Below are 19,626 nucleotides of genomic sequence, written 5' to 3'. Positions count from 1 at the left end.
AATTCAACTTTCATATAAACAACCTACGAGCCGAGTTAAGTAGGAGCAATGGGCCCACCCAGGTATTATCAAGTCATCTAGCATGAGATATCCCTTTGCCAAAGTCACTACGAAAAAGCTTGATGTATGCCTCTCCCTTTAGGGAACTTTTTCTTCTCCCTCCATTTTTCTATTAGAAACAAGTGTGTGTGCGCGTCTGCATATCAAGATTTGAGTACGCGAGCATCGTGCGCGTCCGGTTATGTAACTTAAACACTCAAGATTCCAATAATTTCTTGATTTTTTGACAGTTTTATTTAAGACAAAGTGTAGTGTAAAGTTATAGGAAAATTGTTAAGTAATAAACACGTAAATATATAAAATCTATTTATTAAAAAATAGCAGTCTTACAAGTAATCCGTTCAGTGAGAACATACGCTTAACTTCTAAGTGCTAAGATAACTTAAATTAATATCTTCTAATGGATAATACGACAATAGAGTATAGTTACTTTAAAATATACTGCAGGTTTTACATTATTTCGTATGCATTTTTGAATCTGTTACTACTGATATTTTATTTCTTACTTAGTACGTACTTTATTTACCATGTTCGTACCAAATTATTGATGTTAATCTAAGTATTTAGTATACACATGCGACTTACGTTGGTTATAGCGATAAAATTATTTACGCTTAAAATTTACAAAATAAAACTATGTATTTATTTATGTACCTATTCACTTGTCCTCTATTTTTGATACTGTATTGGTTTAAGGGTGCCTTTGTATGGCACAAAGATCCACCAGAGATGTGCGAGGTATCTAAACTATGGCTGAGTGTCAAATCCACCAATATTATTGCTTCATTCTTATTTGTTTTATTTAGCTAAGTAAAGGCGCCTGTATTACGTATTTGCATTGCAAATCTTAGCTTAGCTACCGCATACCTCTGCGATGGAAACTTTAATTCTTGTTCGATATCAAAGTCGTGGGATCCAAAACAAAAAACATTACATGGACTATAAAAGTAACTGATCTTAATATTCTAAACCTATAAATTTTAGATGTATTTTATGTCTGTTAGAAATATTTTGTCCTAAATGGGTAAAATTTCCTCCTGTTCCTTCTCCCTTTGCCGGACAGCCACCGCGGTCTCGACAAGCAGGTACAAGCATTTGAACTTGTCCTCGCCTTCAGAGGAACTCGGCACCACCTGAAGTTAATTTAATTTTGAAATATTTTTATAAACAGTCATGTCTTGCATTGCCTTTATCATTTTTTAATTTTATATTTCTTACGGAGGGAATAATACTAACCCAATCTACATTGGCTTAGGTTAGGTTAGGTTAGGTTAATTTTATCAAAAGCAATTGCAAAAACATGCGCTGATAATAGGGAACATAATCTAAAAGAAAAATGGAAATTTCAGGTGATGCCGGTATTAAAACACGTTATTCTACCTTTGAGTGTATTGTGAAATAAAAAAGATTTGGTGTTTTCTCAGATATTTATTAATACAATCAAACTCAACAAGTCTACTTGACTACAAAATAAAAATGTACTTGCCTTATCATAGTATTAAAATACAGTGTACAAATCAAATATCTTGATTTGGCCTATACAACGTATTGAGTGGCGGATTTTAATAAAAAAAAGTGTTTTAACACCGACGTCGCCTGGGCTCTTCTAACTTACAAATACTTAAGTGAAAGAAAAATAACAAAAAAATCTTATTTTCGAATGAACAACAAACCTTTTGATATTTCGGGACGTACGTCATGACTGTAGGTGATCATTACTGGTATAGTCAAATTTATTCAACTTAAAAAACATGGTGGTCGTTTTTAAAAAATTTTTGCCCTTCATTGGGTCGAAGACTGAGTTTCCAAAGTCTTTCTTTATAAAATACACAGTACATAGTACGAAAGATGATCTTGCCGCTTCCTTCACCCAAACTGTGACATGATACTCATAATCGTTAAGCCGCGCTATCTACGTGACAACGATAATCATAAAATAAAACAGAACACGCCATACCATACTTGTAAACATGTTAGCTATAATCGAACATATCACGTCACACCAGTTCATGCAACTATATTGTGTAATAAATCACAAAACATGTCATGGCACCGATACCAGTTCATATCACGACCATAATAGAAAGATAAAATCAGACATGTCATATCATTGACAGTTCACATGACAATTATAATCGAATTATATATTATAATAACAAAAACCATGTCACGTCGCACCAATCCACATGTTGACCATAACAAGATAAAACGTGTCATGCTCACTACAATAATACAAATATGATGTTCATGCTACAGTAAATGGTAAGTGATCGTGTCTAAGTGTGGCACCACATGTCGGTGGTGGCCACCTCGAGCTCGACGGCGACGGGCGGCGGCGGCGCGGGGCTCACCTGGCGCGCGCGCAGCGGGTGCGCCAGCTGCGGCAGGTGCGCCAGCTGCGGGTGCCAGCCGCCGCCCTCGCCGCCCTCGCCGCCCTCGCCGCCGCCCAGCTCCTCCGTCGTCGTCACCGTCACCACCGCCGCTGTTCTGCAACCGACGTTCATTGTACAAACTTACTGGACTGACACGCAGGTATATTTAACTTCTGCATCTTAAAAATCTTGCTTAAAGTTAGTGCGTTTTAAATTAGAAAGGTTTATATCGTGTTACGTTTACCCAATTTCAGTCGCGCTGAATTACTGAAAAAGTTATACAATGTGGAATTATATCAGATAATAACTATGCTTTCCTGTTTCAGTCGCGCTGGTTTCCTATGCAATAGGTATAATGTGAATTCTTGAATCATCATCTTCAGCCTGATGACAGTCGATCGTCCAATTATCGCCGAATAATATACTCTGCATACCATTTAGCTTAAAGTAATTTATTTAGCATTGATGAAACAATAGATATGCTTTAAGCTATTTAATATTTACTTACCCTCGATTATTAACAGAGTTGAGATCATGATCCTCCGGGCCGTAGCGGATGACGGACTGCCAGACCGAGGGGTCGTACTTGACCTCCTCCTCGCTGATGGCGCTGGAGTAGCCCTCCTCCGCATCACCTAGTTCGTCGTTCCGGTACACCAGCAAACCATTACTGTAGTCATGTGCGCGGCTATGCTCCGCTATATTCTGTGTGGGTAGTTGAAAGGTTAAAGATTTTGTCAGAGTGCTAATTCATAATAAGTATTATCTTAATTGTTCGAATGTGAACAGTGCTATTGAAATGCAAGCAAATATTTATCTAACACAATTATTGTCACACTAAACATTCTCGCTTCTACCTAACGTGAACTAACGCATTATGGTCGCTTAGACTTCGCTCTTAAGTGAAGAGTCCACTTCAGTATTTTTTTACGCGCGTTCGGTCATAGATGCTTAGCTTGTGATTTTCATCTTCAATAACGTCTTAAAACACAAAGTCTTAAGTACCATTTATTATCGTCAACCTAATAAAATTGGAACTTTACTTTTCCTTCAGATTGAGCTACGAAAGATTTATGTGTAAATATCGAGATTCTGAGAGAAAACTGATTTGAACACACACGTCACGAAAGAAATAACCAACCTGTACTTCAACGCTGTCCCACGACGCGACAGTCACGCTAGAGTTGGGGACGAGGGTAATCGCCGAGGTGGAAGCACCCAGCCCCACCATGGGGCCGACCATGGCCCCGAGCGCGGCGCCGGGCTGCTTGCGGCCTCGTCGCGAGATCGTGTACTGCAGCGGGTCGTGACCCTCCCGCCTGATCATCTCGGGCAGGATGCGCCGGCGGGCGTTTATGAACCAGTTGCATACCTACGAGGGTAAAATTCATGTTATCCACTGACCCTTTGAAATTAGTCTCTTTCATTAAATATAAATTTTCAAAATAATACACATATCAGACAATTTTGATAACCATCTTTAAAAATTAAGGGAATCATCCTGAAGAAATCTACATGCGTGAGAATTCTCAAATAAATCACAAGGTAATAATCATGTCTTTTCAGCCCACCTATCCGCACTTTGCCAGCAATTGTGGACAAAAAACTAAGGTACCCAAGATGCGAGTTACGGATCGATGACAAAAATTACTTGACGTATCAGACCTGCAAAACGCTCAAGTTGGCCTCCTGGCTGAGCGCGAACTTCTCCGCGTCACTGGGGTACGCATTGTAGCGGTGGTCGTAGAGCCACCTCTTCAGGATACGCACAGAGTTCTTCGGCAGGTTCCCACGACGCTTGCGCACCGAGCCCAGGATTATGCCCTGGATTAGGTAAACGATGCCCGGGTTGTGTACATTATAGCCTCAAATCTGAGCAAAGTTTTATACCTGAAGTGATTGTTATGGTTGCTGATTATTTATCTAGACATGAATTACTATTTTTATTAAGTTGGTGAAGTCGATGGATTGATGGCCAACATGATAATTGACAATCATCAAATTAAACATCAATCGTCTTTTGCATTTGCACCTGTGGAGGTGGCGGCGGTCGTGGCTGAAGCAGCCTCATGTCGGGCCTCAGGTCAGGCCGCAAATCCGGCCTATACTCCTGCCTCACGTCGGACCTCATGTCTGGGTCCCAGTCCATGTCCCCGTCGTTGTCCTCCGCAGACGACGTTGATGGAAATCTGTCTCGAGCTGGACATATAAATATGTATTTTATTGAATTATTGGATTGTGTGTGTCGTAAATGTAATTAAGGACATTGTCTAATTAAAAAAGAAATAACTAGTAATAAATTTTATAAAAAGGAAGGAAAAATAAATTTATAGGAATATTACCAAAACTAAATAAATATAAGGTAAAGTCACCTATTTCCGCGGTATTTTCACCAAAACTAGAAAGAGCGTCAGATATTAAGCATTTACTACGGCTTAATAAGGAATTAGATAATTTTATTAGAAGCTTTATTATCTGTACTCTTGAAATAGACTCGACATTTTACGATTAAATATTGATTTAAATATGTATTTTAAATAAATATGAACCAAGTCAGAAAACCCTAACTCCGATGTAAAAATCCTTATTCCGATGTATTTGGTTCCTAATTCCGAGTATACAAAATAAGGGAGTGAAAGAGATAGAACGACTGCTACATGGTGTATAAAAATAAATGTTAGTTATTGAATTTAGTTTCAATTTCGATTTAATTTTTTTATTAGTTAAAGAGTAGCTTTATCAAAAGTGTTAATAAGGCAGTTTCACTTTAATCATATTAAAGGGAAACTGCCGAAATAAAACTTTTTTACGGTATAGTTTCTTGATTGGATAATTTTACTAATGTATATCTTGTATTTTTTTAACTGCAGTAAATTCGTGTATCTGCAATACAATTTTGGACATTCTTCTTCGTGTACCTACATTATACTAGGGTTTATTATGGTACACCAGAAATAATAATAATATGAAATATCGTCATGAGGTTTGTAGAATTATTTCGTTTTGAGTAATTTAATAAAATGAAAACGTCGTAAAATGTTCTAGTTCTTATTTAAATATGTATTAAAATCGTATAACAATTTAATTCTTAATTAATTAGGATTAAGCTAATTACTGATACAAACAATAGAAATGTTCTTAAAAACCGATGAAAACTTTAAACACCCTGTATAGTATTTTGCGGTTATGCCGCGGATTAATGTGCCCATATAACCTAGTTCCGACTTATATACATCGGAATAGCGTTTCATTACTAAAAATCACGTTTCCAAATTCCGATTATTAAATAATAAAATACTTTTACACAATTTAGACGCAGAAAGATGCTTTATTGAAATATGTACATAATAATATACAATACTTGTTCAATATTACATCGATATCTGGATGAACTTCATTTTCGCTCCTTAGCTGTCCCATAGAAGAAATTAGGAAAGTACATAGATAGGTCATCTTTGATATTATATAATTAGGTAACGCAGTACAAAGCAGTACCTCGGAAAATGATTTCGATATTAATTGAGTATTAAACTTGTCAAATTCGAAGCAAGACGTGCTTATTCATAAAAACAACTACAAAAATTGAAATTAAAAACAAGTCTATGAAATTGCTATTCCGTGGTATACCTCGGTTTAAGGGACAGCCCAAAATATTTGGCACCTATTGCCGCTGTATTTTTAAACTTATTTTTACTCTTATCTGTTAAGAAATAAGCACAATATCTAAATGTTATCGATTCCATATATAATCAATATAATGTTTTCATCGAAACACTATCACACACATACAAACTTATTGAAAAAATCACTATTTGAGAAATCGTGACATTCACGTGCAAAAGGCCCAAAATGTATGAAGCATATGTTTGATGAAGGCGCTAATGCAAAACTATGCGATTATTTAAAAAACCATACACATAATACTATTACGATAGCCATATGACAATAGAGTGATAAATTATCTATTAAATAACATACCTTTCAGTAAAATGAGTTGGTACCTAGTTTATAAAAGCCGTTTTTGTAAATACCACGGAATTTGGTGCCAATTTCAGAACCCCTCGGCATTAGGTGACTTTACCTTAATTAATGAAATTCTGTTAATAAAATATGAATTATAAAGAAACTGATACATTACTTTTTTTCTCATAAAAATATTTATAAATATATGTTGTACATAAAGTTTGCATTTTTTTAATTCTAGTTGGCTCAATGTGACTGAAAGTATTAATTAGTTACTTTTCTCTTAGCATAAAAAAAACATTTTAAAAATAAATACATGCAGGATTATAATTACGTAACCATTTCTTTGTTGAAATATTTTACGCTTTATATTTTTTTCAACTGAATACTATGCAAAAACTTAAAGATCTTTACACATTTTCATTGACTTTCGTTTTATACTAAGAGAAAGAAGATTCGACATAATTGGATTGCTTTAAGTAAGTCAATACTTTAATAATTTAAAGTATATTGCTGCAAAAGAGATTATACCATTCAAAGCCAGTCCTATAGGATAATATTCCATACCTTACTACATTTTTAACCGTTTTTAACAACATTTATGAATACCTTCGTTCCGGTTAGTTATGCTTTCTCTTTCTTACAGCTAATTGCATAGCTTTCTTACTATCCTATTGCGGGCCGGTTGTTCGGCACGACCTTTATTATTTGGATATTTAGACTTTGGATAATTAAGAAATTTACCACCAACCCCAGACAATAACCCGCGCTTATGCGAAGCTGAAACATTGTCACTCATTTTGATAGGAGTCAGTCGAGTCAGTTTGTCAGCCCTACGTGTGTCATGTAGACGTAAAATAATCAAAAAGGCTACTAACGCAATTTGATTTTCATAACTTTGATCACCGATTTGCGCAGCGTGGCTGATTAGTTCCGAGACGACGAAAGAGAATCCCCAGCTGACCTTAGATCCGCGATGATCGAAAACGAACTGAACGTTATTTGTTTTTAAAATTCGATGCGCATTTTCGACAAATGACAACGACGTGTGTCGCTTGTCACGGTTTTTGAAATTTGAAAAAAAGAAAATTGCACGTGGCCAGTTGCGACGTGGACGGAATCTTTATTGAGTAGATCATAATTATTTCAACAATAAAAATCTACCCGCGATATATAATTCAACCCATATACCTACCCGAAATTAAGTATTAAATTATGATTCCTTAAATATACCTATCGCTAGACACGGGTAAGTCTTACATCTAAGGACAAATCTTGAAAGTGCTTTCTTGGCATGATGATAATAAAATTGCAAAAAAATATTTTATTAAGTTCATCATTAATGTCATTTATTTCTGTGAAAACTAAGTTACACAATTCTTGTCATTTATAAACTTAGTTTTTTTATTTGATTACGTTTTTGTTTAACAACACAACAAACCGATATATTCCCGACGAAAGAAAACAACAACGCACATAACAACATATTTAATTGTAGCAAAATTTAAAACAATATTGTACACTAAAATATTAACTTTGCCCCTCCAATTCTGAACGAGGGACCTCTGCATCCGGAGCGGGCTCCTCGGCTTGATTTGTGACGTTGAGGTTGACCTCGGGGGCGGAGGCCGAGTTGGGGGCCCGCATGTCCCTGTCAGGCCGTCTGCTCCTCTCGATGGTGTCTGACAGGATCTCTCTGAGCGTCGACGCCAGCGCCTTTGGATTCCCGCTGCTGTCCAACTGCAAGAACTTTTTGGTTAACGTCACCTGGAGGAACGTTGGTTTTTTATAATACAAGAGGAAGGTTAAAGGTATAGACCGCGTAAAACTGCTAGTCCGCTCTGAATATAGAAATGAATCGCGTCGCTATTGCTAATTGTATGACTACACCTGTTCGGTAAGTTTGCATAGGCACCACCATAGCTACTTCAGCTCTAAGTCAAAGTAAATGTTACTATGTTTAGGTTTAAATAATTGAGCTTACAAAAAAATTATTTGTATTTTTTTTACAAAAACTTACATATTCGTACCTATTTAGTTAATGTGGATGTAGAAAAAATGTTGGAATGGACAGTGCCTATTTAAATATACTTTTTATAGCAACTTTATATCACAACTCTAGCATGGATTAACGAGTTTAAAATATCTTACCGTGATAACATGTCCACCGAATCTCTTGTGCACATTCTTGACTTTGTGCGCCGCCTCCCGGACTATCTCCCGCGCAGCATTGATCTCAGACTCTGGTCTACCTAGCTCTGAGAGCTTGTTCTGTAATCTGGTGGCCGCTACCTGGAGTATCATAACTCATAAGTAAATTGACATAATTTACAACTGTATTTTTTTTAAATATGGGAGTAACAGATGAGCATGCAGTCCACCTGATGGTAAGTGCCACCTACCGCCCACAGACATGCGAAATCAACCCCAGATAGGATTAGATATTCCTATTTCCTGGAGCCGACCACAGGTGCGCCTCTACCACTGAGCACTATGCTGGAACGCCTCGCAAAAGTATGTCTCCCTTACCACACCCTTTAAAGTTGAACCAGAACACAGCAGCGTAAAATCAATAATATTTACCTATATAATTTGTATAAATCGTAACCAAACTACAAAGTTCGAAACAAAGTCGGATGCGTTCGGGACTTGGATGGGTGATAAATGAATACACTGAAAAGTCATTAAAGAAATCCATAGTAAACTAATTATACATTCCATGGTGTCGAGAAATTCGGTCAATTGCTTTTAGGTTTTGTCCTCAATTCTTGCGACGAGTGATTTACCTAGTTCGATGTCGTTAAAAATTCATATGATCGCCGCGAGTAGGTTAAAGATTCTAAGACCTATTTTATAAGTAACTTAACTTTAACTTAAGATTCTAGTTAAAGAAAATTAAGCTTGCAAATCATGATTATTGTTAGTAGCTGTTTATAGACAATGACATTTTAATATAATAAAATAAGTGGTGTTGAGATGATCATAAAAAGTTGTATGCTTAATATATAAATAGATGCGTTTCTTTTCGTATTTCGATTATTTATTTATTTTTTTATTGCTGTTCCTATATTAAGTAACTATGATTATCTAAAATATCCTCGTAACTAAAATGTCCTTACCTCATTGTCGACTTCCAGCGCCACAATTTTCTCCGGCCACTTGACTTGTCTGTTAAACATGTTGGACATCCGATGGTTCTTGGGGAAGCTGACCAGGATAAAGCCTTTGGCGTCCTCTTGCTGCAACATCGCCTCTTTCACCATGTCCACTGTTAGTTGCTGCAAGATAATAAACGTATTTTGAAATAGAAAAAATACTAAACGATAAACTGTAAGAGATTACAGATCGGCAACTTTTGTTCTGAAGGCAGAAGGATTCGCGGTTTATCAGTAATAAGGAATTATAGATAGGCGTAAAAAGGTGATTCAGATTTATTCACCCTATTTATAAATGAAATCATTAATTACGTGTCGACGTCGATTTCGGCAACGTCGAAATCGACGTTGCCGAAAGTCCGGATTCGTCCGGATCCGAAAGACAAATGCAACATTATTTTAAGATGTATCTTAATTATAATAAAAGTGCGTAAATTCTACACATTACAACAGTAGTAGCATCATTAAAATGTACCATTCTAGTTAGAGTTCTTTGTCCAAAACTAATTAAGGAATAATAATTGGTGATGATAATGATACCTCCGGTATATCCTCTTGCGCTCGCAACTTGTCAGCAATGAGCCGACCTCTGGGCGTGTCCTTCTCAGCCTCTGCTCTCACGAGCTCTCCTGGCCTGATCATGGTGTACCCAGTAATGTTGGAGATTGTTTGCGCCACGGTCTGGTTGCCGGCGCCTGGCACCCCGTTGACAAATATCACCGGTAAATGCCGGATTGGACTCATGTCGTATACGACGTCTTCCTGATAATATTGATATGTAAATTTATTTATTAATTGTTTTAATTAAAACCTACACTGAAAGCCCTAAAATGATTATTATCGTATCGTGGATGCCATAAAATACACAAAATATAAATACCCGAACGCGTAACAGAAATTTAAATTCATAATCTGTCCAACCGGGAATCGAACCCCGGAACTCAGAACCTGCGTGTCAGACCACTACGAGGAAACGCAAATTATTCAATCTACTATCTTTTATTAAATAGCAATTCAGTGCTGCTAGAACATAAAAGCAGTTTTTTTATATGTATATCCCAAAGATATTACACGGATAATAAGGTTAATTTGAATGCCTTCTGTCTAGCCTATCGACTGTGTATGAATCTTGGAAACGGCTTAACCAATATTGACAGGACTTTCACACAGAACAAGACAACTTATGTCGTTAGATCATAGAATGAAAAAAGACACAAACCTCATTGTTACGCCGTGAGAAAAAACAACCCATGATGATTACAAATAAACTACTTCTAAATTAAAACAATTATAATATATTTGTTCTAGTAACAATAAAGTTTTGGGAGAAAAATGACATTTCCAAATAGACAATCGTTTGAAATCGATACGTCTAGATTTTTGACGCTTTTCCAAAAAGTAGCTTTGGGAAAAAACAAGTAAAATCAGACAGTAGGTATTGTATTGTGAAAGAGGTCTTAATTGCAAGATATTTATATTTATTACAGAAGTATGTAATATACCTACTAAAGAAAGAAAGAAAAAAGTTAAAGGTGTAACGTAAGTTGTAAATAACGAAAGAAATAAAGTAACTATAAGTTATCTCATTATTTACTCTATCATACAAACATAGCCAAAAAGTTTATAACAAATATACTTAATATAATAAAAGTAACTATATTTTGCCTCATTATGCTCTTTTAAGCCTACATATGGAGTTAAATTTGACTCCATAAAAATATCGTGACTAGGTATGCATTAATATCTACTGGTGGTGCTACATGCCTGTTTTCTGTTGTACCAGATAGATTTAGCAGTGTAGGTCATGCGGAATTGTACTCTAATCTCAATTTAAATGTCGAGTTGTCCGTCTGGTTTGATGGACAGTTTCCGTTAAAACTGCAAAACTGTTTCGTAACACCGCAAAAATGTTACATACTTCTATGTAGTTACAACGTACAGATCGTGTTATACTAACACTGAAACATTTGTTTATTGTGTTTATTTTAATAAACTGTCGTCAACTATTCTTACTAAATATGGTACATGAATGATCAGTCGGTTTCGTTATCAAAAGTCATGATTCCGTTTATCATAATTCTACACATTATCTTTGTAACAATCACTGCAAATATGAGATGCTCCAATGAATCTCCAGCTCTTATTCCCAAGTATTACCTAATCGAGAAGTGTCATCGTTCTAAACTAGGAGTGGTAGCCAGAGCGAATTATACCTCGTTGAGTAGCTGCCGCAGACTTGCTATCGAGAAGAAGGCTCTAGCGTTCAACTTCAGCCCCCCAGAAGTCGTGAATGTTACGGACCGATTGGAGTACACGTGCGAAGTTTTAAAATGTGCTGAAGTTAGTGGAGGACTCTCACTGGCTAACGATACCAGATTCGACTATTACAGTATTTACGCCAGACCTCCACGTAAGTAGAATTCTGATCTTTGGTAATCTAATCCGGTCTGTTGACCTTAGTAATTCTAATCCTTATATCCTAACCGTGTTGCCCTAAGTTCCTTAAAATGTATAATAGGTGCTTTCTCACAGTTACGTTACGTTGTTTCTATAAGGCATACTGTTATTTGAAAAATGTTTAGAGTACTTTAATGTGCATTTTTAGCCCACTTAAACGCTTCATGCGTGCCAGCTACAGGCATGTTTCAATTGATCAAGAAAAGGCTCAACTATACTCAAGCTGAGACAGAGTGCAGGAACGTAAGTGGAGTGCTAGCTGATATCTCCACCGAGCAACGCACAGACACCCTGGCACAGTTCGTGGCAAGCACCAAGCTTGAGGCAGTCTTCGTGGGCATGAGGAGATGTAATACTAGCAAGTATTATAACACTAATGGTGAGAAGTGTTGTAATTTTGTAAGAGTGAACAATCCGTTATACTTTTCTTTAACTTGTTTGAATAGACTAAAATAATAGTTTTTGTCAGTGTGATCGAATTGTTTTTTAAAAGTAACATGACGCAAATGGATATGCTTCCATTTTTAATTATAATTCTTAATCAGTAAAGTTGTACCTTAAAGAAGTTAACCATAGGTACAGAACTTCACGATTATTATTCTGTCGAATTATTTAGTCTTTTTAAATTACACTCACGTAATAAACGTTAAACATAATGTTTTTTATTCTTAATTTTGTTTAGGAGATTCGTTGGAATGTTCCACTTATCGTGCCTGGGCACCAGGACATCCTAGAAAGTCATATCAACATTACGACTGCGCAGTTATCACACCACATAGAACCTGGCGGAGTATTTCTTGCAAAAAGAGTCTTCCTACCCTTTGCGAGCTGTTCCCCGGAGGACCTTACAAAATAGGATCGATATTCCGTCGGGAAGAGAAAGGTATTTATCTAATAAAGTAAGATTTCCATTAGATCGCGTCATATTATAGGAATCAAAGACGCGAAGTTTCTCAGATACGTCGCCTGAGAGGCAGACATCTGAATGAAGAATAGGATTAAATTTATGTTCCGGGCGGTGTGTGAGATAAATATTGCTACCGAAAACTTTTTATTAAAGATTAGGTACCATGCCCCTTTTTTAAATTCTAGTCGAAAGTAGATGTCGATGCTTTGTGACATTGAGCTACTGAATTAATAATATTACGATAAGATGACACTTTAAATTCTCCAAGAAGAGCTTTCTATAAAAATATTTCTTTGTTACAGATAAATCCGATAACGTGACTAGTATAGTGAATAATAAATACTAATTTATGTTTAGTTTAATAAATAAAAGTACATTAGATAACTTTTAGTATATTATTTTTCCATAACAGTATCCAAAAACGAAAGTATGTGTCATAGACGTCATTGTCACTGTGACAATGACACCCTCCCCGCGCCGCAACCTCGCCCGTCTGAAATCAATTGTTATTTGTTAATTCGCTCATACAAATTACAAACTCATCGAATTTATTGTTTACTTTGATATGTGTGTACTTTTTGAATAATCTAACTCATAAAAAGGATAGAGATCTGCCGAAATGGGCCAGGGCAAGAGTCAGTTCACAGAAGAGGAGCTACAAGACTATGAGGTTTGTTACACAAAGGAAATTAATTAATAACGATAGTTACATTTATTAGTTGTTTGTATGATGCATGAATCAAGTAATAGTTATGGTTTTCTTATCATTTCCTCTATTTCTATTTCAGGATCTCACGTACTTCACGAAAAAAGAAGTGTTATTGTAAGTATTTGAAGTAAACTTTGTGAAAGGATAGTGATCATGGCCAGTAGAATAAAAAAATGTTAAATGGTTCATTCGTTACTACTAGTTTAATAATTTACTTTATTCTGTAGTTGATAGTTATATCAATAGAATATGTAATGGAAGTGGCAAATGCCATGAAATTTGCATATTTTGAAGACCATTGTGCATGGATAAATTATACCATTTAAATCTGTTCTAGATAGTATGCCTAAAGTTGATCGTAGACATGTTTATGAACCTACAGGGTTTATGTAGGTTGAGTATAAGTTAAACAACTTTTAGAGCATTTGGAAGGTGGATATGTGACTACTAGACTCTATATTTTATGTACTCTTCATAGCCAACAAGATCACATTAAGCAGTCTACTAATTGTTATTAATAGATAGGAGTTTCACTATTTCCAATGACTACTGGCCACTAACCCTTACCTGCTAGAATATGCTTGCATGCCTTTCCCCTCTGTGATAAGACTTTATGTGCAAGTGATTTTTTTCGTCTTTTACTTGATCTATTATTAAAATACAAACATATAATTTTCAGTGCTCACCAAAAATTCAAAGCACTAGCACCAGAAAAAGTGGGTCATAACAAGAATGCCAAGCTGCCAATGACCAAGGTCCTGCAATACCCAGAGCTGCGAGTGAACCCCTTCAGAGACAGGATATGCAAGGTGTTTAGTTCAAGTAATGATGGTGACTGCACATTCGAGGACTTTCTGGACATGATGTCGGTTTTCAGTGAGATGGCACCCAAAGCAGTGAAAGCAGAACATGCTTTTAGGATATTTGGTAAACTTATTTTATATATTTTACCAACCTAACAATGACAGAGCTGTTGTTATTTTATAGTAAGTGGTCATAATTGCCTGTGGATATCTATATTCGGTAAAAGGCATTAATATAGAAAATTGATTCTAGCTGAAGCTTTTTATAGGTGACTTGTCATAATCAAGGCCTAAGATAGTTATACCTTAAACTTAAGACAGCTGGCATCCACACCTGTGTAATAAAACACAATAACTGGTTCATGCATGGTTCAACACATGTATGGTACCTCTCCAATGAAATCTTTCCACCTTTTATTACCCCCCTTTTTATATCCACAATAAAATATATATGGTTTTACAAATTTCTTTTTAATTCTTATTTACAGATTTTGATGGTGATGACATGATTGGTGTCTCAGACTTGAGAGAGGTTATAGAACGACTGTGTGGGCCAGAGCTAAAGCTCAGTGATTCGGAGATACAGCAGCTGGTACAGAATGTTCTAGAAGAGGCAGACTTGGATGATGATGGTGCACTCTCTTTCGCAGAGTTTGAACACATCATCGACAAGAGTTCTGACTTTTGCAAGTTAGTATGATATTATGGAATTCGATTCTGTTTCTTTGTTAATAGGAATATGCATGCTCTCTGATGTTAAGTGGACCTTGAGCCCATAGACAACTAACACCAATGTAAGATTAAGAGCTCTTTTCTAAACTTTTTACATATAACCTAAATTTCTTGGCTGGTAGCTGGATCAATTCAATTCCTAGAGTAGTTAATGGGATGACAGGTATTTTTTTATAGTTTGTGTATTTTCTTATAATGAATTGTATAATTTCTCAAATTTTATCAAGTTTCTGAATGCAGTAAAGTGTTTGGAAGCTTAAAATACAGAATTATTGACATCTTTATGCATTTCTGGGCATAGATGTCCCTAGAAATTTGGAATTTAATTAATATTTCTAGTGGAAAGTTTGTTGTATTTCAAACATACAACATGTTGCTTACATGTTATTAAATATTCACTCGTAATATTGAATACATTTTCCAGTTTCTATAACCATCTATATTAAATATCTAATTTGCTGTTTTTCTTATTTTTCAGTTCATTCAGAATAAGGCTGTGAAGAAGCACGACTCAATTTTTGTAGCATTACATTGATTAGTAAATTTTTACCTGATATATTATTATAATGAATCTGTTATGGAATCTGTAATGGAATCTCGAATATTATTAATCTGGTACTCTCATTGTGGGCAGAATTAAATAATGTTTTCAAAGATTCTTTATTTGTAAGTTAGGTATAGTTATGTAAGATATTTTACAATTTGTTTTTTTATATTTTCAATTTCTCAATCTTTGAAACAAATATACATATTTTATTAATATCTGAATATTACAAATAGTGTCTACTACAATTTACATGTTTTACTATGTTATTAATTTACAGTTGACACATTTATTTTCTAAATAATTATAGTTTAAAAACTAAAAACCACGCTAAAATCACACAAGGAAAATCGTTAATTGTGATTCCTGACGATCCTGATGAGGAGAATGGGATAAAATTATTAAAATCCTATATTGTCATCGGTTCTTGATAATTGTTCAAAATTTTAAATTAATCAGTCCATCCAAAGTGGGTAAAAATAGAGTTCAAAGATTCTGTTACATACATACATACATACAAAACCCAAGCTAATAAAAGCATGGTAAAAAGGCAATTTAAACTCAATGAAGTTAACAAATGTCTTCCTTAGTTAAGCTAATCTTTAAAATTGATATTATTTATTTAGGTAATTAGATATTATTTATTTAGTTAATTAGTTGAATGAAATTGTACGATTGTTTGTAACATTTTGATATTTTGTACTTTTGACTTTTAGGGAGTTTATGTAATGTATTGTAATTTTTTTGAATGTTTATGGAAACCAATACTGCCAAATAGTGAATAAGATAAGTAATCTCCAAATTGTGTTGTTTCATTTACTTTGTAAGTAAATAAATCATGTCATATATAAGCTAAATAAGGTATCTACTTCTATTTATAAAGAAATCAGAATTTTTATGACAACCCAGTGCATATGAAAAGCCATTAATAATTAAACCTACTGTGTTTAACAACTAACTTGGTAAGTGACAATATTTTAAAATTACAAATAGAAAAGGGAAAAATCGAAATATCAAACAGCAGTGTAAATAGGTATAAAAAAATATTTATTCAACCTAAAAGAATAAAACATAATTAATAATTATAATTTCCTTACATAGATAGAGTAGAATTAGTTCTGTAAATAGCCGGGCAGCTTCATTCTCATGAAAATCCAGGTTGTGAAGAAAGATACAAGAATGCAGATAAAGGCGACGGATATGAGTAGAATTCTGTTTAGTTTTGGTGTAGATGGGTTGTGTGTCCTATCCAGTATTATGAAGCCTAGACCTCCGAGGGAGAACAGGAAGCTAGAGGCCAGCCCTTCCATGATGTACTGGCCATTTACTCTGTTCGGCATGAACGCCACCGGCCGACTGTGACCATGTTCGTCCGTTGTCGATCCCACACTTGGTGGTTCCACTATCACATCATAGATTATACCTACAACAAAATAAAACATATTAATAGTTTAATGTAAATATCAATCCATTCTTATAGGAATATTATCAGAAAACAAGGCGATACTAACCTCCTGTTACTAAAAAGTACGACAGCAAAACCAATGAAAACGTCGTCATTGCAGATGGAGCTTGGAGCCATGATGGCTTTTTGATCTTTATATTAGGGATTTCGAGAACAGAGAACGGTATTGAGAATAATGCTTCCATTTTCGTTATTAGGTATCAGTCTTCTCTGTAATTTTCAGTCGGCATAAAGCAAAATTCTGTTAAGAATCTGACAGTTTTTGAAGCTTCTGTTTGACGTTGATTACGTGTGACGTGATGGCCATCTGTCAACTTGACCTGATACAAAAATTAAAACAGACTGAAAGAATATATTATTCATATAATCATATTTAAAGAGATAAATGAACATTTACATTGCAACTTTTCTAAATATTATTAGAAAAATCGATATTTCCCTCGTCTATTAATCATTCACATTAATATCTATTTTTGTATTGAACACAGGTATTTATTGCAATAATCACAATAACATTAATGAGAACTTAATGTAATTAAGCATAGGAAATGAAAATATCACGTGTGTCTAATAATTAAAATAATTTATCTTATTTTTATATTTTTATATAACTTTTATATTTTTTCGAACAATCATCCGTATGATCCGTAAAAAGAAACGTTAAATAACATTATGAACGAATTAAGAACCACCAATCAAACCCAAGTATTCGTATTAAATGTTTTGTTACCATTGGCGCGTCTTAAATAATCAATTACGTTAACAATTTTCAACCAATAACATGATCCTCAAACGTCAATAACAAAAAATTGGAATTTTGGGAACTGTCAAATTTACTACATTCCATGAAAAGGTTCGTTCGTGGACTGATTTCGTGATTTGTCCCCCATTTTTAACGTTCTGAAAACGGCAGCTGGCCTTTTTTTATTAAAACTTAATTCAAAAATGATTCGGTAGTGTGAGTGTCACGTGCAGTTCTGTTACATCAATGTGTTTTAGTTTTAGTTACAAAAGAATGTGATTATGTTGTAATTTTGCGCACAAAATGAACTATATTGTGGATATTTCATTAGTATTACGATGAAGGGCGGACTGTGTATTATTTACACGTCGCTACTGACAATTTCAGTCGTATCGAGGTACGTAGAATGATGATCCATTACCTTATAAATCAGCTATCATGGTATGATGTCTAATGTTTCTCTTCACTCTTATTTTCCAGTTGTGCTCTCTTTTTACTGGTGGTTTCGGAGGCGTTGCAAGCTGAAGAAGCCAGCTCTAACGTAGACTTGTCCGGTTTGCACAATGTTTCAAATAAAGTGAAAAAAGTGGGTGACCAAGAGGTGTCTAAGGATCTACCGTTAAACCCGCCACTGGAGCCGGATATTGTCAGCGCGGGTGGCGAACCCGCGGATGCAGACCACCAGATGAAGTTCCCTGACGCACTGTCTGTGAACTCCGTGACCACTGATGGGTAAGTGTGATAAGTCCTTAGTGAAAGTGACCGCTATTGTCTTGAACTATGACTGGCGTCTTTCTCGTGTCCACTTATGCCTCTACATGATTTCAATTAATTTTTTTGGCACCAGTCAGTGTTACAACTATTGTGAATGATTACTTTACAGGAAGTTGTAATGCGTTCAGTAAATTGGTTATGTTTATAGTTTCACTTTCTACTCAATATCAGTTGAATATTATTGTTCAAATTCTTATCGTAAAAATAACATACATGATATAATGGGAACAATAATATCTTTATTATAATACACATTTAAAACATACGGTGTTAATATATTATTCATTGATACATAAGTAGTAACATTAAACTTTGTACTTTGAAAGCAAATCAACATATTCATGCATTTGATATTACATGACTCAGTGATGTATATTGAGGTAGTTCCATTTCTAGAAGGTTTTATTGACAAAAATAAATACAAAGGTTGCAGAAAATATAATATTATTAATTAAATACCTATACATTAAAAATAGATTTCTTTAATTACAAAAAGCTACTACTAGTCACATAAATTTTTGGCATTGTTTTAAATAAAAATGTCAACACTTAAAATAATGTAGAACTATTACAATTTTCATAAGTATGAGACTTAACTATACATGGTTGTAAAGAAAAATTCTATCCTCCTTTCTCTTGAATATTAAACAATGTGTTAGCTGTTATGGATTGTTTTGTTTTTATAACTGGAAGAAACAAATGTGCATGCAGTCCATCTACTCTTGAGTGGTCACTTTCACTGCTGCTCATGGACAGCTAATACAAAATTATTGCCTGAGATTAAACACAGATGGATTGTTCTTTGGAGGAATAAGTTTGAAAGTTTCATGTGCGGAGATAAATTAAGACTGGTGGAAATGCATGCCCATTTGTCTAAGATGAATTAAACGCACATGAAAGACTTAACAGTGCTATTAGTTCTCTATTAATATTCATGAGTGGG

General features: G+C 34.9%; 6 protein-coding genes across 7 annotated transcripts in view; 3 read left to right on the top strand and 3 right to left on the bottom strand.

Moving 5' to 3' along the window:
- Positions 1-369: 369 nt before the first annotated feature.
- On the bottom strand, positions 370-7,520 carry LOC140748352 (uncharacterized). Its single transcript, XM_073081195.1, has 7 exons — positions 7,274-7,520; positions 4,465-4,631; positions 4,098-4,256; positions 3,574-3,804; positions 2,941-3,137; positions 2,412-2,547; positions 370-1,193 (listed from the first exon to the last, which is right to left on the bottom strand). The coding sequence occupies exons 1-7, from the start codon at positions 7,287-7,289 to the stop codon at positions 1,077-1,079; spliced, it is 1,023 nt and encodes a 340-aa protein (XP_072937296.1). The 5' UTR covers positions 7,290-7,520; the 3' UTR covers positions 370-1,076.
- A 348-nt stretch (positions 7,521-7,868) lies between these two features.
- Positions 7,869-10,929, bottom strand: LOC140748351 (adenylate kinase isoenzyme 1). Of its 2 annotated transcripts, none has more exons than XM_073081193.1 (5): positions 10,770-10,929; positions 10,091-10,312; positions 9,515-9,673; positions 8,547-8,687; positions 7,869-8,162 (listed from the first exon to the last, which is right to left on the bottom strand). In XM_073081193.1, the coding sequence occupies exons 1-5, from the start codon at positions 10,800-10,802 to the stop codon at positions 7,926-7,928; spliced, it is 792 nt and encodes a 263-aa protein (XP_072937294.1). In that variant the 5' UTR covers positions 10,803-10,929; the 3' UTR covers positions 7,869-7,925. The 2 variants fall into 2 exon arrangements, with proteins under 2 accessions (XP_072937294.1, XP_072937295.1); XM_073081194.1 differs by having other exon boundaries at positions 7,869-8,135.
- Positions 10,930-11,608: 679 nt separating this feature from the next.
- Positions 11,609-13,260, top strand: CTL6 (C-type lectin 6). The gene is made up of 4 exons (XM_073080463.1): positions 11,609-11,960; positions 12,156-12,386; positions 12,690-12,890; positions 13,217-13,260. The coding sequence occupies exons 1-4, from the start codon at positions 11,609-11,611 to the stop codon at positions 13,258-13,260; spliced, it is 828 nt and encodes a 275-aa protein (XP_072936564.1).
- Positions 13,261-13,446: 186 nt separating this feature from the next.
- Positions 13,447-16,504, top strand: LOC140748009 (calcium and integrin-binding protein 1). Its single transcript, XM_073080691.1, has 5 exons — positions 13,447-13,584; positions 13,703-13,737; positions 14,303-14,550; positions 14,915-15,116; positions 15,637-16,504. Exons 1-5 carry the CDS (start codon positions 13,534-13,536, stop codon positions 15,656-15,658), a joined length of 558 nt encoding a protein of 185 aa, XP_072936792.1. The 5' UTR covers positions 13,447-13,533; the 3' UTR covers positions 15,659-16,504.
- Positions 16,505-16,728: 224 nt separating this feature from the next.
- Positions 16,729-17,477, bottom strand: LOC140748010 (oligosaccharyltransferase complex subunit ostc-A). The gene is made up of 2 exons (XM_073080692.1): positions 17,214-17,477; positions 16,729-17,125 (listed from the first exon to the last, which is right to left on the bottom strand). Exons 1-2 carry the CDS (start codon positions 17,350-17,352, stop codon positions 16,815-16,817), a joined length of 450 nt encoding a protein of 149 aa, XP_072936793.1. The 5' UTR covers positions 17,353-17,477; the 3' UTR covers positions 16,729-16,814.
- A 473-nt stretch (positions 17,478-17,950) lies between these two features.
- The window catches only part of LOC140748006 (SUN domain-containing ossification factor), an 87,275-nt gene continuing 85,599 nt past the window's right edge, over positions 17,951-19,626 (top strand). The window contains exons 1-2 of the mRNA XM_073080683.1: positions 17,951-18,306; positions 18,390-18,641. Of these exons, the coding sequence (XP_072936784.1) occupies positions 18,248-18,306; positions 18,390-18,641 (311 nt within the window). The 5' untranslated portion in view covers positions 17,951-18,247. The remainder of the gene's footprint in view (positions 18,307-18,389; positions 18,642-19,626) is intronic.

Source organism: Epargyreus clarus, unplaced genomic scaffold (assembly GCF_041222505.1).
Source record: "Epargyreus clarus isolate Ecla_fem2 unplaced genomic scaffold, WU_Ecla_fem_2.2 ptg000015l, whole genome shotgun sequence".
In the NCBI taxonomy this organism is placed as follows: Eukaryota; Metazoa; Arthropoda; class Insecta; order Lepidoptera; family Hesperiidae; genus Epargyreus; species Epargyreus clarus.
Note: the sequence above shows the minus strand (reverse complement) of the source record. Positions and strands in the feature narration are given on the sequence as shown.

Coding starts and splice junctions, on each gene's coding strand:
- LOC140748352 (XM_073081195.1), bottom strand. Junction 3,138..3,573: donor GGGACAGCGTTGAAGTACAG/GTTGGTTATTTC, acceptor CTACCCACACAG/AATATAGCGGAGCATAGCCG. Junction 1,194..2,411: donor ACCCGCTGCGCGCGCGCCAG/GTGAGCCCCGCG, acceptor AATTAACTTCAG/GTGGTGCCGAGTTCCTCTGA.
- LOC140748351 (XM_073081193.1), bottom strand. CDS start 10,802: ATGGGTTGTTTTTTCTCACGGCGTAACAATGAG. Junction 10,313..10,769: donor TCTCACGGCGTAACAATGAG/GTTTGTGTCTTT, acceptor CAATATTATCAG/GAAGACGTCGTATACGACAT. Junction 8,163..8,546: donor TCGGTGGACATGTTATCACG/GTAAGATATTTT, acceptor ACGTTCCTCCAG/GTGACGTTAACCAAAAAGTT.
- CTL6 (XM_073080463.1), top strand. CDS start 11,609: ATGATTCCGTTTATCATAATTCTACACATTATCTTTGTAACAATCACT. Junction 12,387..12,689: donor CAAGTATTATAACACTAATG/GTGAGAAGTGTT, acceptor AATTTTGTTTAG/GAGATTCGTTGGAATGTTCC. Junction 12,891..13,216: donor ATTCCGTCGGGAAGAGAAAG/GTATTTATCTAA, acceptor TCTTTGTTACAG/ATAAATCCGATAACGTGACT.
- LOC140748009 (XM_073080691.1), top strand. CDS start 13,534: ATGGGCCAGGGCAAGAGTCAGTTCACAGAAGAGGAGCTACAAGACTAT. Junction 13,585..13,702: donor AGGAGCTACAAGACTATGAG/GTTTGTTACACA, acceptor TTTCTATTTCAG/GATCTCACGTACTTCACGAA. Junction 15,117..15,636: donor AAGAGTTCTGACTTTTGCAA/GTTAGTATGATA, acceptor CTTATTTTTCAG/TTCATTCAGAATAAGGCTGT.
- LOC140748010 (XM_073080692.1), bottom strand. CDS start 17,352: ATGGAAGCATTATTCTCAATACCGTTCTCTGTTCTCGAAATCCCTAAT. Junction 17,126..17,213: donor GTACTTTTTAGTAACAGGAG/GTTAGTATCGCC, acceptor ATTTTGTTGTAG/GTATAATCTATGATGTGATA.